This window comes from Ammospiza nelsoni, chromosome 1 (genome assembly GCF_027579445.1).
Source record: "Ammospiza nelsoni isolate bAmmNel1 chromosome 1, bAmmNel1.pri, whole genome shotgun sequence".
In the NCBI taxonomy this organism is placed as follows: Eukaryota; Metazoa; Chordata; class Aves; order Passeriformes; family Passerellidae; genus Ammospiza; species Ammospiza nelsoni.
Window position 1 is genome coordinate 6,673,477 of NC_080633.1, and position 15,382 is coordinate 6,688,858.

The 15,382-nt window shown below is 42.3% G+C and overlaps 1 protein-coding gene across 2 annotated transcripts in view; it reads right to left on the bottom strand.

The window, feature by feature from the left end:
* Positions 1-15,158, bottom strand: part of XYLB (xylulokinase) — an 86,266-nt gene extending 71,108 nt beyond the window's left edge. Inside the window, exons 1-8 of one of the 2 annotated variants that reach the window (XM_059472622.1) lie at positions 14,973-15,158; positions 12,370-12,452; positions 11,498-11,567; positions 9,651-9,731; positions 8,296-8,382; positions 7,070-7,198; positions 5,767-5,832; positions 2,826-2,898 (exon numbers count right to left, since the gene is read on the bottom strand). In XM_059472622.1, coding sequence (XP_059328605.1) covers positions 2,826-2,898; positions 5,767-5,832; positions 7,070-7,198; positions 8,296-8,382; positions 9,651-9,731; positions 11,498-11,567; positions 12,370-12,452; positions 14,973-15,017 — 634 coding nt within the window. In that variant the 5' untranslated portion in view covers positions 15,018-15,158. Of the gene's footprint in view, positions 1-2,825; positions 2,899-5,766; positions 5,833-7,069; positions 7,199-8,295; positions 8,383-9,650; positions 9,732-10,665; positions 10,725-11,497; positions 11,568-12,369; positions 12,453-14,972 lie in introns of those variants that run through there. The other variant, XM_059472628.1, reaches the window with a different exon arrangement.
* Between the last annotated feature and the right edge of the window lie 224 nt (positions 15,159-15,382).

Genomic DNA, 15,382 nt, shown 5'->3' on the forward strand with positions numbered 1-15,382 from the left:
TTGAGAAGAAAAGGGGAGAAAACAAGCAAAAACCAAAGGCAGCCCTGACCCATCACCCCACCAGCAGTGAAGGCCAACAGCCAAGGCCATGGCACAGTAAGAACTGAGGAAAGGGTCAAAACATGGAATAATAAATTTCCATATTTCACTGCAATCACCGACTTCTAGCACAGAATGACCCAGAGCACAAGCAGGACTTGTTAATATTTACTACAAATACAGAAGTGCTTGAACACTTGGGGGAAAAGGGGAGAACACAAACACTTCCATTACAATGGCCCAGCCATGCAGACTAACCGGTTTTATTAATCCACAAAGTAAAGATCAATATTTGCATACATTTATAAGCAGTTATGTTCATCTATTTCTGCATTACAGCCCTCTGGGTTGCCTTTTCAGAGAGCTAAAGCCATGACAAGTGTAACTGCTGACACCACACAAGCTACAGGAGGAGTGAACTCATCCCACCACACTCCTTTGGAAAAGCTTCAGTCCAACACATCCTTTTTTGGTAGGACAACAAAAAACCAATATGCTAAGCTACAATTTGCCTAAAGCTCTTAGAAAAGCATTTCAAAAGATAAAGTTTCTCTAGGTCAAGAGCTGAATTGCTGTTCCTAAAGGTGTCTTCTAAAAGAAACAATGCTCCAAGTGTTCAACTTTTAGGTCCCAGATGTCTCTGATTTTTATTTCTATTGTGCAGATGTTAAAAGTAATTCATTCCACTAGAAGGTAATTTCATTTTTTTTAAATCAATCACTCAGGTTGCTTAGCCATTCTCAAGTGGTTTGAGCCTTAAAAGATTGGACCTTTAAGAAGAAAAGGAAAAAATTCTGAAACTGAATAGCACATTTCCCACAATAACCTGCCAATTTGGAGATAAGTTATTGTGTAGAGCTAAACAATTTGACAGGGTCTTTTAAAGATGATATGACCTGAAGTTAAACCTACAGAAATGAAGAATAGGTCTATTATCTGAATATTATTTTGAGAGATGCATTTTAAACTACAATACACAGGTGCTAAGTAAAAGATCAAGTGAATTGCAAGAAATTGTAAGTGACAAGAAAACCACTTTTTCAGCTGCATCCAAATAACTACTGCATCCATTATACTTATATTTTATTACTGGAATTAGAATTCTCTCATTATATTAACAGAAGAAAGGAATGAATGAGGAAAAATACAGATTACAATGCCAAAAAATCTTTTGTCTTGTAAAGAGAAGTGTAACATCCTGCTTAGTTCTCTTATCTTTTTTCACACAAAGATTTAATAATCTTACATGCTCTGAACAGCCCATAACATTTCTTCAGGTTCTGTAAATACCCACAGGTGTAACAGAACACTCTCCTGCAGATGTTTGGAAAATGTGACTCATTTTCTAAGGAAATGTTCCAATTAAGGAAATTTAATTTTTCTTTACTTTAAAATATTTTGTTTTGCAATGATTTCTCATGTTCTGAAATTGGAGAAGCATGGCTTTCCTCCACTTGCTTCCAAGCAGAAAAGGTAAAGTAACATTACCAAAAAAATAAAAAAACAAACCCAAACAGGAGATATTTTTAATATTTATAATTTTAAACATTCAAATCAAAATTAACACTGCACTCTCATTGAAAAACATAAAACCAATATGTTTCTTTATCAGAAAAGGCAGCTAAAGCTATCACTATCTCTCTTTGAAATACAGTAGGTGGCTGAGCAGCCCAAGTACTCAGTATTTGGACCTGCGGAGGAGCAAAGTGAAAATCTCCAAGGAATTATTGTTGCCAATAATACACAAAAAATAAAATTCAGCTGTGGAATACTTGGCTGAAAGGACAGGACCAGAAAACAGATATAATAATTTCACAAGTGGTATGAAACAAGCATGGATTGCCTTGCCATTTCTGGGGTCTCAAGTGTAACTGGAAGGTCTGATAGCAAGTTGTCCATTAGCTAAAATTGAGGTATCTTGTCTTTTCCTGCAAGATTTGATGGAATAACAAAGGAGAAAAAATGAATTGGTCTTAACACAGGGGTGTCAACCATGTCTCAATAATGCAAAAAATCCATGGAGATCCTTGTTATCTAACCTTTCAGCTCTGAAATATATCTTCTCTTAGTTTCAGAGCAGAAATCAGAAATGTTTTTCAGAAATAACAGCAGAGCTCCCATGAAAATGCTTTCCTTCATAATTGCCATTTTAAATTGCCATTTAAAAGCTGGATAACCAAGATAACACACAACAGAAAAGAGAGACAGACTTGTCACTTATTTGTCTTTGTTATGATGAATGGAGAGATACAGAAGATTTTTTTTTAACTGAGTTTAGTGCATTTTGCTTCATTTATGGGGTTTTTCCTGGTTCATTTTGAAAATATATTTCTGTTATAGATCCAAACTCCAGTTAGGTGGGGAAAAAAAATCATCACAATATACATCATATTCATCCTGTGCATTTCTGAGCTAAACCAGCAAAACTAAAGAACAAATATCAGAACTCTGAAGTTTTGTTTAAGATTCCACAACTTTCTGATGCCTCTAGAAAATCTTACCACTCCTTTATACATCACAAAATAATGAAAAAAAGCTATAATTACATTTAAGAATCTTTTCTGTAGATCCATTTGATAGAAGTGGGAATCAGTATGATGGGGAGAGAAGAGCATAGCAAACATCAAACTGAAAGAAGTAACTTAGCTTAAGATCTAATATACTTGTCATTAAAATTTAAAGATTGAAAACAAATACCAGACACCTTGTCCCCCATCTATGTAATGTGGGGATGGGAAGGAAAATTTCCTTATTAAACTATTACTATGAAAAAAGCCCACACTTACCATCACTGTAATCAATGGGTGCATAAGCTCCTAGGAAAAGGGAAGCTGCAAAGCTACTGACCAAAGAAATTCTCTGCAAAAAAAATCAAAAACAGTGAGAAGTAGTGAATCACATCAGTAATCACTTCAAAGAAAGCAGAAAGCAAATAAAATAGTTGGAAGTAGTAAATGTTAATAGATGCTTAAGGTTAGGCCCAGAAAGCACACAAAAATACACCTAGAAGGATTATTCAGTTCTGACCATCACAGGAATACAGCACATAGCAATCCACAAGTAACCCCATGATAAAAGCTGTTAATAGCTCTGCCTTCTGAAACATGCAAAACACACCTGGTATGCTATCATACTGTGTTAGCATGAATCCACCACTTCAGTCTATTACAGAACCTCATTTTCTAAGAAAAACAGTTTCTAAGGAAAAAAACACACACACACCCCCCAAAAAAAAAAAAAAAAAAAAAAAACAAAAACAAAAAAATAAAACACAAAACCACCTGCGTGTCGATGACAGGGGAAATGCTCAGAACCCTGCTCTGTCCCACCCACAGTACAGGTCTGGAACCTTTTAGAAGCTCTTGGAGCACCTTTAGCATCTCTTTGTGACCCTTTGCCTTCCTTCCAGCTGAGCCCCTGGACCTCCCTGGAGTTACTCTACAATAAACTATAATAAACAGCTTTGAACTGAGCCCCTGCCTGCAGCTCTGCCTCAGGGCATGCTCCAGCTGCATGACATCCAGCTGTAGGGCTGCCAAAAAATGCCCCCTATGACACTGATCCACCATGAACCTTCCTCCTCTTCACATCTGCTGTGTGAGCTACCAGGTTAACCAGCCACCACCAGGCTTTCTGCATGATCAGGCACTGCCTGATGCCAAAAAGTTGGCACAAAAGCAGACAAATCCCTCATTCTGTGCTGTGACTCACTCAGAAGAAATATGCTCATCACCCAATAACTAAACAGAATCAAACCTCCACAGGTGGAGCGAGCCAGAAGTGACAGGCTTTTATTAATGATCACAAAATCACTGCTTCACAGCATTCAAGGGCAGCCTGTAGCCAGAGACCTAAGAGGTGGTTGTAATGGCCAGGAAATTTAATGATGCACTTGCTCTCGGTGCATCTCTCCCCAAGAATACATCACATTGTGCTCAGGTAACAAAGGCCTACCTTCTGTGGTGCCCCAGTGGGCACTAGCTGCCTGAAATGGAAGGAAAAAAGGATGAAGTTAAACTGAGAATCAGCCAGCCAGTTTAGCAAGCTGACCTACAGGAGCAAAAACATCCACCTTCCACATGTCATTGAGACTGCCAAGCTGTTAAGTGCTCCTTGAGGGGCCTCAAGAGCAGCTCTGGCAGAGAGATGTTTTGTGTTTGAATGCATTTTGCATAGGTTTTATTGCTAGAAGTTGCCATCGGTTCAAACAGCCTTCAAAGTCTGACATTGGTTTAACCAGTTCTCAGTCCCACTTCCCCCCAGTAACATATCTTTCTCTAAATTTAGTCATAAGCTTATGACCAGAATGTATCAGTGTTGTTTCATCTCATACCTTTCTAGTCACAATGAGAATGTAAAAGAAAAAAAAGGGAAAAAAATTAAAAATTTAGCATTCTGCAACCAAATAGAGTCAACTTGCAATTCACTTTTTCATGAAATGAACTGCTTCATACAGGGGTGAGATTTTAAAAAAATAAACACACAAAAAAAATGCTATCAAGAACTGAAGTAATGGAAAACCAGGTCTTCCTTACTCCCCTTTATAAAAACAGGGTCTATGTTTCTCCTTTTCCAGTCAGTGGGAACTTCACCAGACTGCCACAACTTCTCAAACACAATGGATAGTGGCTTAGCCACTTCAACCACCAGTTCCCTCAGGATCTATGGAAGTATTTCATCAGATCCTTGTGCAACTTCAGGTTCCTTAGATGGTCTTGAACTCAATCTTCTCCTGCACTGGGTGGTTTTCATCATCCCAGTCCCTGCCTTTGCCTGCTGTGGCTCAGGTGAAGTGGCTGGAACTCCTGCCAGTGAAGGTCAAGGCAAAAACAGTCCTGGAGTACCCAGCCTTCTTCACAGCCTGGCTAACCAGGTCTCCCATTTCCTTTGGAGAGGGCCTACATTTCTCAAAAGTCTTTTTAACACTGACATACCTGTAAATGCTTTTCTCTTTGCCCTTGATATCCCTGACCAGACTTAATTTTGTCAGGGTTTTAGCTTCCCTGACCTAATCCCAAACTGCTCAGAGGGCCTCTCTGTATTTCTGCCTTTATTTCTACCTTCTGTAGGCTTCTTTTTTGTGTCTGAGTTTGTCCAGGAGCAATTTGTTCATCCACACAGCCCTCCTGATGTTTTTGCCTGGCTTAATCTTAGCTGGGGTGCATCACTTCAGAGCTTGGAGGAGATGATCCTTGACTATGAACCAGCTTAGGAGAGCCTGTATCCTACCATTCCAACACTCCAGGAGGCATCCCTATGATGCCAAAAGGATCAGAACCCTCTAATTCCTAGTTATTCCCCCTGCCATTTGTGTTTGCTCAGACATTTCATCTGTTCCACCCATGAAGGTGCCTTTGCTGGCTGCTAGTGTCCTCCAGGTGCTCTCCTGCTCATCTGCCATCCCTCTCCAAGTTCTGGGCATCTCCTTCTGGCACCAAACTGATAGGAGTGGGATGATCTGAGGTTCTCCTCCCCCAACAACTTCAGTTTAAAGCTCAATTCACCAGCTTGAGAAGTATAACACTCAAAGTAGAACCAATGTCAGATTTTTATCTGCCTAACCACTAATAATTTAACAAAATTTTTAAAGTTCTATGTTCATCTTGAATTCAAACACAAGAGTCAGAATAATCTTTAGCAAAAAGGTCTGTAAAAACATCTGCACAAAATAAATTTTAAAAGACTTTCAACCATGTTTTCCAATAAGGGAATTGAAGTTAAGCCAACCTCAGTTTGCTTGTAGACCTCAGGATTCTGGCTGTAAATCTTTGCTATCTGGTTTCCTGTAAAACGCTGAGAAAGAAATGCAAATGCTTAGAAACACAAACCCTAAATGGAGTCAATAATCATTAACTCTGTGTAATGAGTTCAGAACATTGCACTTTGGATATTTAATTTGCCTGATGCATGATGAAAGTCAGTGCACAGCAGGCAATCTGCACTAAACAGGGTATAACACATAGTCCCATTATGAGAATTTTGTTCACCTTTTGAAAAAAAGCCATGGGGAAAAGCATTACTATCCATAATTTACATTTCAGAAATGACAGTTCAATGGAATGAATCACACTTATTCTGTGCAGAGGAACCAGCACAATTCAAATGCTGCCTTCAAATCCCTGAAAAGGTTTAAGCTACACAATCTATGTACCTGCCTGTGAGGCAGGTGAATTGAAATTAAAGCAGGAAGTTTCATACTCAAAGCATATACTCCAGCCCAGGCTAAAAACAGCTTTAAGAATATTTATTTTTCATCCATGTATTGTGTCAGATAATCAAAAAACCTTTTAACACTGACACATTAACATTTAACAAGTGAAAAAAAAAGTGTTAGTGGTATGCAAAGTCTGATTTCAACATCAGCCATAATGATGATTCAGAAACAGAAACATCAGTTTGGGAGCTTGAAGCCTTATTCTGATTAATCAGGGGCTGAGGTGCCTGCAGGGCAGCCCTGATCTCACTCCAGAACTCATTGTCACAGTTACAAGGAGGGAAGACTCAGGGAGAGGAGACAAGTGACAGTGAATTTGACAGTGTCCCAAGCCTCTGAAACACTTCTCTTAGGAGCTGCTTGTCAGCCTCCAGGCAATATTAAAAGGCCAATCTTTTAATTGCAGGAGTAACCTAGAGCATGATTCAATAATAGGAGGATGGATTTACCCTAACCAAAAGTGTAACACAAACTGGGTTTGCATCCCAATAGAAATGTGGCCACACAAGATGCTGCCTGGGGACAAGCAGGCCCTGAGAATTTAAGCATGGCCACCCAACACTGCATTTAGGAGCCCCTGGCCAAATGCTCCAACTGCCTCCTGCAGCAGAATTTACAGTGTTTGGTTCATTTCACTGTGCAACTTCTGTATCTCCCTTTGTGAGACTAATGCAAAGCACAGTACGGTTGGAGTTCCTTCAGAAGCTCTGTCTTTCCTAGGTGATGGCTGATGGTTACCTGCTGCAGCTCCCTGGGCTGACAGAACTGTTTCCAGCACAGGATTCTGCTGGGAATTTCCCCCCATCCATTCCTTACCTCATAGGCCCTGGAGCCAGTGACCCTGGCCAGGTGCTGGGCTCCCCCCAGGGCTCTCTCCAGGGCTCTGCACTGGGAGGCTGTGCTGGAATCCATCCAGATGGGGCTGTCACTGACTGAAAAACAGCCCTGTAACCAACAACACCCTCTATTAGCAAGTCTGATCTCTGAAGTCCCTGCTAGAGTAAGGAAATACAGCAGCTATAGGTATCAGCTCACAGCTCAGCTCTCTGACACGCCTGCTGCCCTTCTCTCAGCAATTACAGAAAGCTGATATTGGGTACAAGGTTGGCCAGGGATGAAAAGTTCAACCCAAACTTGGCATCAGAGGGAAGCAACATTCTCTTTCTGCTGTCACCTCTCACATCCTCTGGCAGCCAAAACCCCAGCCCCTTTTAGAACCTCTTCACAAACCATCAGATTATCTTCCCACAGCTCTAACAACACATTTCTCCTTAATGCATGGCACAATCACCTGGAAATACAACTGAGGCTTAATACACCATTTATTCCAGCATTTTGATGCCATTTCCATGAGTTTTGCACAGATGAGAGTTACAAAACTAATAACTTAGCACATTTAACACAAAAGTCTCCCTTTCAACATATATCTGCCCTTTCTGACACTGAAGTAAGGGAAGAAGGGCCTTCCAGAGAAAAGCTGAGTCCTCCCAATTTTTCTTTTTAAATAAAAGCTTGTCAAGTCTGTGTTCAAAGCTCACCAATCACACACATACAAAATGTTGAGGTCAACAAGGTACTTGGTTAGGTTTTTAAGTCCACACTACATTACACTTCTATCTTTTCAGAGGCAAGTGTAAAATGGTCTTTTTTAAATAGATCTATTTTCTTATGAAATCATTTGCACATCCTGCAAGGAAACTCAGGTACAACAGTCCCACCACAAATTTTTTGTTAATATATTAAAAATGTAAGATATTTACACATTGTAAACAAAAATATTACATTTTCTAGAAGAACAAAGAGGCTGTTCCTCTGACACAGAAAGATTTTGTGACACCCACTGGCTCTTGTAAGCTTTTACAGCAGAGCATACTGTCATTCAGGAGAAAATGAAATGTCAAAAGTCCTGCAACTGAAGGAATAACTACTACATTTCATTTATGCTGCAGGGGCTTGCAGCCAAAAAAGAGGAAGAAAAACAAAGTGTGAGGATCAGAAAAAGGACAGTGTAGCCCTCCCTCCAGAGCTTTTGTGCACCTTACCTTTAGTGATTGGTGCAAAGGCAGTTCAGGTGATGCATTCTTTAAAATCTGGATGCTTCCTTTTTTCCAGTACACACTCCCATGTTGCTGTAGGAAACACAGAAACAGAAGCTGGAAATGCCCTCCCAAGCATCAAAGTCCTGATCTTACATTCTAAGGAACAAAAGACCTCTCCCCAAACCAGGACCAAAAAATGGCCTACTTCAAATCAAAGGTCTCACAAAAAAAAAATCTCTTATTTAAGACTGAGCAAAGCAGACACTAAATCAGAATATTATTTTGAATCACAGAATTTTCTAGTAGGGATAACTAATGTATTGCTAATGGCATTAGACACTTATCTGGGGCTCTTTGAGCTGTACTCAGGGTTCCACAGTCAAGATTTTGTTCTGTGCTATTTCAGCAGAGCCCATTGACCCATCAGTTACAAGCCTGTCCCTCTTGCTGGAGGGGCAAAATGAAGGGAATATGGGCAGTCTGGAAACTGCCCCCTTTTTTCTCTTGAGTAAGGTGGTGTTACTTGGCAGTCCCCAGCTCGTGCTCCACTGAAGAATTCATAACAGAGCCTTGATACCAGCTCTGATTTTCAGACACTTTGCTCAGACTTTCAACTGCAATCAATGGAATACGGAGATGAAAGCAAGGGGCTTGATTAATTAGTCCCAGATACATCAAGATGAATAACCTAAACCTCACATGTCAGAATTAGCTGTTGCTTTGGTGCTGTCCTCACCCTGAATATCATCTGTGAAAGTTATAAAAGCCTCTGTTGATTCATTGGAGCACTAGGAGGAGACTGGCTAACTGACTAAATGTCAGGGTGGGTTCAATAAACTAAAAAAAAAAGGCATTATGCTCTACAGGCTAAATCATGGAGCCATTTTTGTCATTTCTGCATCATTTGGGTTTTGTTGTTTCTGTGCAGATCCCTGTCCAAGCCAACAAAAAATTGCTCAGTGGGATATTGCTGTGCTTTTAGCAAACTGTGCCCCTTGCTGGTTTTCCTACCCCATTTTCCACAAGCTCCTGGATCTGCTGAAATCCAAAAATAACAAAGAATTAAAACAACATGAAGCCAAGCAGTTCTGCACTAAGCTGATTTAAACAATTACACTGCAAACCTCATCCTCCACTCTCACCATCTTCCAGTGACTGCTCTGTGTGCTTCAGGTGTCCAGCTCCCCTCAGGAATGTCTGTGGATGCTTATGTAGAAGTTTAGATATTATTTTTTACAAGTTTAGATATTATTTTATGCTGTTACAGTCTTCTGCCATACAATTGTTTAAATTTATCACTCAACCTTATACTCAGTCAAAGAAATGCAGTAAAATTGAACATTTTTGTACAAACTGACCTGGCCAGCACCAGACATTGCTCTGACTTGAGAGAAGTCAAAGCCTGAAGACTTCATCTTTTCCAAGATCACATCCAGAGCCTACAACAACAAACAGAATCAAGAATGACAGTAACGAGCTATCAAATTATGCATACTCACAATCTGGAATTAAACAGTAAATTCATGTCATCACTGATAAGAGTTCATTGGCAGATAATGAAAAATTAGTTAATGACTATGGACCTTTCAAAAATCTACATAAATTAATTTATTAAGTGAGAGTCCATAAAAGAAAAGTTGAGTCACACAGGGGGAAAAAATAAGATCTTTAAAGAAACTAAATCACAAAGCTCCACTCTTTAAATCCTAAATAAGAGGCAAAAATTAAAGAACTCCAGTTTATTGAAAAGCACTTTAAGAGTGCTAGACACACAGAAATATTATCTTTTCTGTTCTTACTTTTGAAAAATCTATGAAATCTTAATAGGGTACTCCCTGCACCCCATCCTACAAGATATTAGGTAACCACAATACCAGTGCCCCCAGTGTCAACAAATTCACAGAGTCTTTAAGAGAAAGATAATTCAAGTAATTTTAGCACTTCAAGCACCTAGGTAAATTTTGTTCTTGACACATTTTCCTGAAGTTTAAAGCAAAAAAAAATTAATCTGTCTTTAAATCATTTAACTTAGATCAGCATTTCCCAGACTCTCTTGACAAATGGACCACTGCAAGACTTTCAAACATCATGTATACCTATATCATTCTATTATTAATTTAATAATCACAACGGTGCCTCTTCATTATGGTTCAAAAAACCTACTACAAGCAAATTTACCAAACCTTTGTCGGTTACTGTGGATCACCAGCTGGGGGTTCGGTGACCTTTCTAATATCTTAACTATTCAAATCCCTCTAGTAAGGCAAATTTACAGAGTATCATGTAAGTGTCACAGTTGAGATGGCCAGGACACACAGAGCATCACCACACAATTCCAGAAGGCTTTAAATTCCACGCCCAACAACACCTTACCACATCAGAAGGCTTCAGATGTCTGCCCACATGGAGCACCAACCTCCCACCCCAGAAGTCCGCAGGCATCTGCCCTTCTTGTTCTGCAGCCCAACCTTTTATACCCCTGATTTTGATGCACTGCACCTGTGTGCCCTCTGTTCCTTTTGGTGATTAGCACACCTGAGCTCTCCATGGCTCATTGCTGTCAATGCTGCTCACCTGCTTTTCACAGCTGTACCCACTGGGGATGAGGCTCAGCCACAGCCCCACTCCCAATTACCCCAAACTGTGTGCCTACACATAAATTTTGCAAAATCTGCACAGAAGTAAGAAAGGCTTTATTTTAAGATTTTTAAAAATGCTGTACTTCAAAATAAACATCAGTCAAAGTTACTGGGAACCAGTGAATAAATTGCCCTTTCACCACTTGCCAGCTGCAACATCAATTGACAAGCAGAACTTGTTCTCAATTAAATAGTTTAAGTAATATGGGTGCTACAAAAACACAGATTCAAGGAAGGCAAAGTGACAGCTGTCCCAGTTGTGTATGAGGGGGAAAAAATAGGGGTTTTTTTTCAAGTGAAGGAAAGTCAGGAAGGAATTTCTCACATGTAGAATGCTATAATAGTAGAAAGTGAAGAAACAAACAAAAAAACCATCAAAATGTTAGCAATTTCTACTATGTTTGTTGATAGCATTACTATTTGCATACCAAAGACACAGAACAGTGCTTCAAAGAAACAGAATGTAAGCAAAAGAACTATTTTGATTTGAGTGATAAGTTCCACTATTGCTCACAAAAAACTTTCACAGCAAGGAAAAAGTTGATCCATATAAAGTTTGTTCATACCTTGACCCACATAAGCACTGGTGAAGTGACTGTCAGTCTGTCACTGTGAATGTAGACTCCACCTTGAGTCCTACAGAAAAACAGGATTTTCTCTTGGTAAATTCAGCAATTTTTTTCCCTGCCAAGTAGAGTTCTTCAAGTTTATAATGACCAAAAGAATTTGCAATGCTTTTATGTTAAGAGCAAGGATCAGTGTTTGAAACATGGAAAAGTAAAAGCCAGCTCCTAAGAGGTGCCATGTTTGACATAATTGCAAAATAAGTGATTTTTAAGGAAAGGCCCTGATCCTAAAGATCTGTGATAGAATCCATTGCTGATATTGCTCATTGGCTGCATGTGATTCATAATTATTTCTGTCACAATTAGTGACTTGAACCTCAAAGATGAAGTTCAATTCATCAAGTAAATAAATCTGTTTCATTGAAACTTGTGACTGGAGGATGACATTTGTCAATTCTAGTCTATCATGTAAGTAAGCAAATACTGTCATCCCACACCTTAACAACTGAATTTATCTCCAAAAGCCTTTTAGATGTTCCCCTCATGCAATTTACATGCTGTTCTGAGAGCATCCCACCCAGTCATGTCCACAAGTCTGAAGTTCCAAAAGAAAAAGAATGGTTTATTTATATGTAATATTTTGGAGTATATTTTCTAATTTATCTCCTTTTGGGAGCTCTTGTTACATTTACATTTAAGGAAGGCAAGAGCATGTACTACCCTTGCAGAGTGGGAAACATGAACATGGCATGACTTTTTCTGTGCCTCCATAAATATCAGTGAGACCAAATAGGGCAACAGTCCCCTCACCTCAATCTCCAAAGCTTTAAATTACATTATCCAAGTAAAAGATAAAATATAAAAAGCCTTACTTAAATTCCGGAAGGTCCTTATCAAAATGAACATTATCTTCATAAATGACCCTCAGCTGTTCATCAATAGCAATGACTTTCAACTAGAAGATATAAAACAGGAAGTTAACAAAATCTAGCAATAATTGAATAGCACTGATGACTCATTTATAATAATTTAATTCCCACAGACAAAATGAACAAAAAAAAATCACCCCAATTCATACAACTCACTGAAAGTAGGGCATAATTTTACATGAAACAAGTTATGAGAATTTCCAGAATGTTACCTATTCAGCAACATGTGGGTTTGTTTGTTTGTATTTTCTTTCTCCCGTAAGGCACAGGACCAGGCTGCAGGCATGTGTTAAAGAATGGCAAACATGTTTCCAGGCTCATAGCTTGCATCACAGTAGCCAGCTTTTCCAATTCCTCCAAAGAATACAGTATCTTAAAGATGTCATACACCTTCTTTTTTTGTCACCTCCTTTTTTTTGCCTTATCTTGCCAAGGAACCTCACAGACCCTTTAGGCTACCTTGAACACCTTTCCTGCTCCCCAGATGGTGAGCAAATTAAATTCTGCTCAGAGGGCATTATACAAGTATATTTTGAGCTAATGCCACAGAAAGCAACATCCCCAACTCCATAAAGCTGAGCCTTCTTGTAAGCAGGAATTAGAAGGGTACCACAACCTTTCCTCATCTATCTTCACTTAAGTTCACCTAGTTCTGAAGAAAGACAGTAAGAGCTGAGAAGAAAAGCAAGAAGCAGCTCACATTCTGTGCCTATTTCAACCAGGGGGAGAGTGCAAGCTGCTGCTAAAGGAACTGATTAAAAAAAGAACCTACAATCCTGTCATCTCAAGGAGCTGCATTCAAATAACAAGGCCAACCCCATTTTTACCACAGCACTGTAGAGCCATTATCTATGCCCTGGCACAACTCATTACCAACCTGCACTTGCTTAAAAATGGCTCTGACCCACTGCAGCTTAATTGGCTCTCTGCTTGCAGCATGTCCCCGTAAAAACACTTGATCAACCTAACCTGGATGTGTCTTTTCAAGCTCCCAAACTTCAGCACAACCATAATGGTGATTTATGCTCAAACACCTATTTTTAACATGTTCAGGTCTCTGCACAACTTGGGCAGAGTTTCTATTCACAGGGCAGCAATACCTGGCTGTGCTGACAGATCAGAATTTCAAGCAGAAACCTGAGCATCCAGGTTCAGTCTTGATTCACACAAAGACACTGGGAAGCTGGGTTAGGGTGCAAATCCCAGCTCCTACAGCAGCAGGCAGAGGGGTCTATATGCAGCCTGCATATAAAGAAGGACCACAGTTCTCCAGGATTTAACCCATCCTTAGCAGGATGGGGAAGCAGGACACATTTAGATATATAACCCACTGCTGCAGATGGGGCAAATGGAAAGGGATGAAGGTGAAGGGGATATGAGAACAACCAGGTACATGCACTGTGTGCAGGCCACAGACATCTTAAAACACAAAATCACTCAGAATTATTACAGCCATAAGATAAAACACAGGAAATTCTGCTTCAAAATGAGGAAGAACTTTGTTACATTGACTCTGGCAGAGCACTGGAACAGGATGCTCAGGGAGGACACGGAGTCTCCCTTTCTGGAGACATTCCAAACCCACCTGGACAGATTCCTGTGCCCAGGTCACCCTGCCTTGGCAGGAGGTCTGAACTGGATGATCTCCAGAGGTCCCTTCCACAGACTCACAGAATGGGTCAGGTTGGAGGGACCACAGCGGATCATCCGGTCTAACCTCCTTGCTTTAGGAGGATTCTGAGTAGACATCGACTGTGTCCAGCGACGGAGACTCCACAACATTGTGTAATTCCGTGAATAATTTGGCACCGGCCGTGTGGGGCTGCAGCGGCTGGGAGCCCGGGGCAGGGAGCTCCGGGCAGGGAGAACCGGGCAGGGAGAACCGGGGCAGGGAGAACCGGGGCAGGGAGAACCGGGCAGGGAGAACCGGACAGGGAGAACCGGGCAGGGAGAACCGGGGCAGGGAGAACCGGGGCAGGGAGCTCCGGGCAGGGAGACCCGGGGCAGGGAGAACCGGACAGGGAGAACCGGACAGGGAGAACCGGGCAGGGAGCTCCGGGCAGGGAGAACCGGGCAGGGAGAACCGGGCAGGGAGAACCGGACAGGGAGAACCGGGCAGGGAGCACCGGGCAGGGAGCACCGGGCAGGGAGCACCGCCCCGCTCCGCTCCCCGCAGCCCCGGCCGGGCCCGGGAACCGCGAGCAGCCCCGCCCGGGAAACCCAACCCGCCTTGGGAAGGAGGAGAGCGGGGACGGAAGGCGCGGGGAGGGGACGGAAGCGGCGAGAGAGGGAAGGCCTGGCCGCGATCTGGCTCGGCAGCGGCGGCGGCGCCATCCCCTGCTCATCCCTCCGGGGCAGCTCCGGCCCGCGTTCGGAGCCGAACCGGGCAGCGCAGCCGCGCAGCGGGAAGGGAAGGGAAGGGAAGGGAAGGGAAGGGAAGGGAAGGGAAGGGAAGGGAAGGGAAGGGAAAGGAAGGGAAGGGCAGCCCCAGCCCCGGCCCCGCCGCGGGCCGAGGGAGGGGAGAGGCGGGGGAGGTGGCGCGGTACCTGCTGCGTGCTGAAATCCCAGCCCAGGTAGCAGGGAGCGGCCATGGCACGGCACGGCCCTGGCCCTCAGCCGGGGCAGGGAGCGGGAAGGAGGCGGCTCTGCTGGCCCGGCCTCCCTCCCGGGGCAGGAGCCGCCGGCCCGTCCCCGCCGAGCGGCGGCACCGCGGTTAATGAGTGCTCAGGGGGCAGGGAGAGGGACGAGAGCTCCATCCCTCGCTTGGAGGGGCCGGGAAGAGCTCGGGGGATGATGTGGTGGATGGATTGAAGCCATGGTGATGTGATGCTGCGGTGGGATTGTCCCGATCACGGCCCGTTAGAGCTCGGGGATGATGTGGTGGATTGAGGCCATGGCGGGGTGATGCTGCGGTGGGATTGTCCCGAGGTTAATGAGTGCTCAGGGGGCAGGGAGC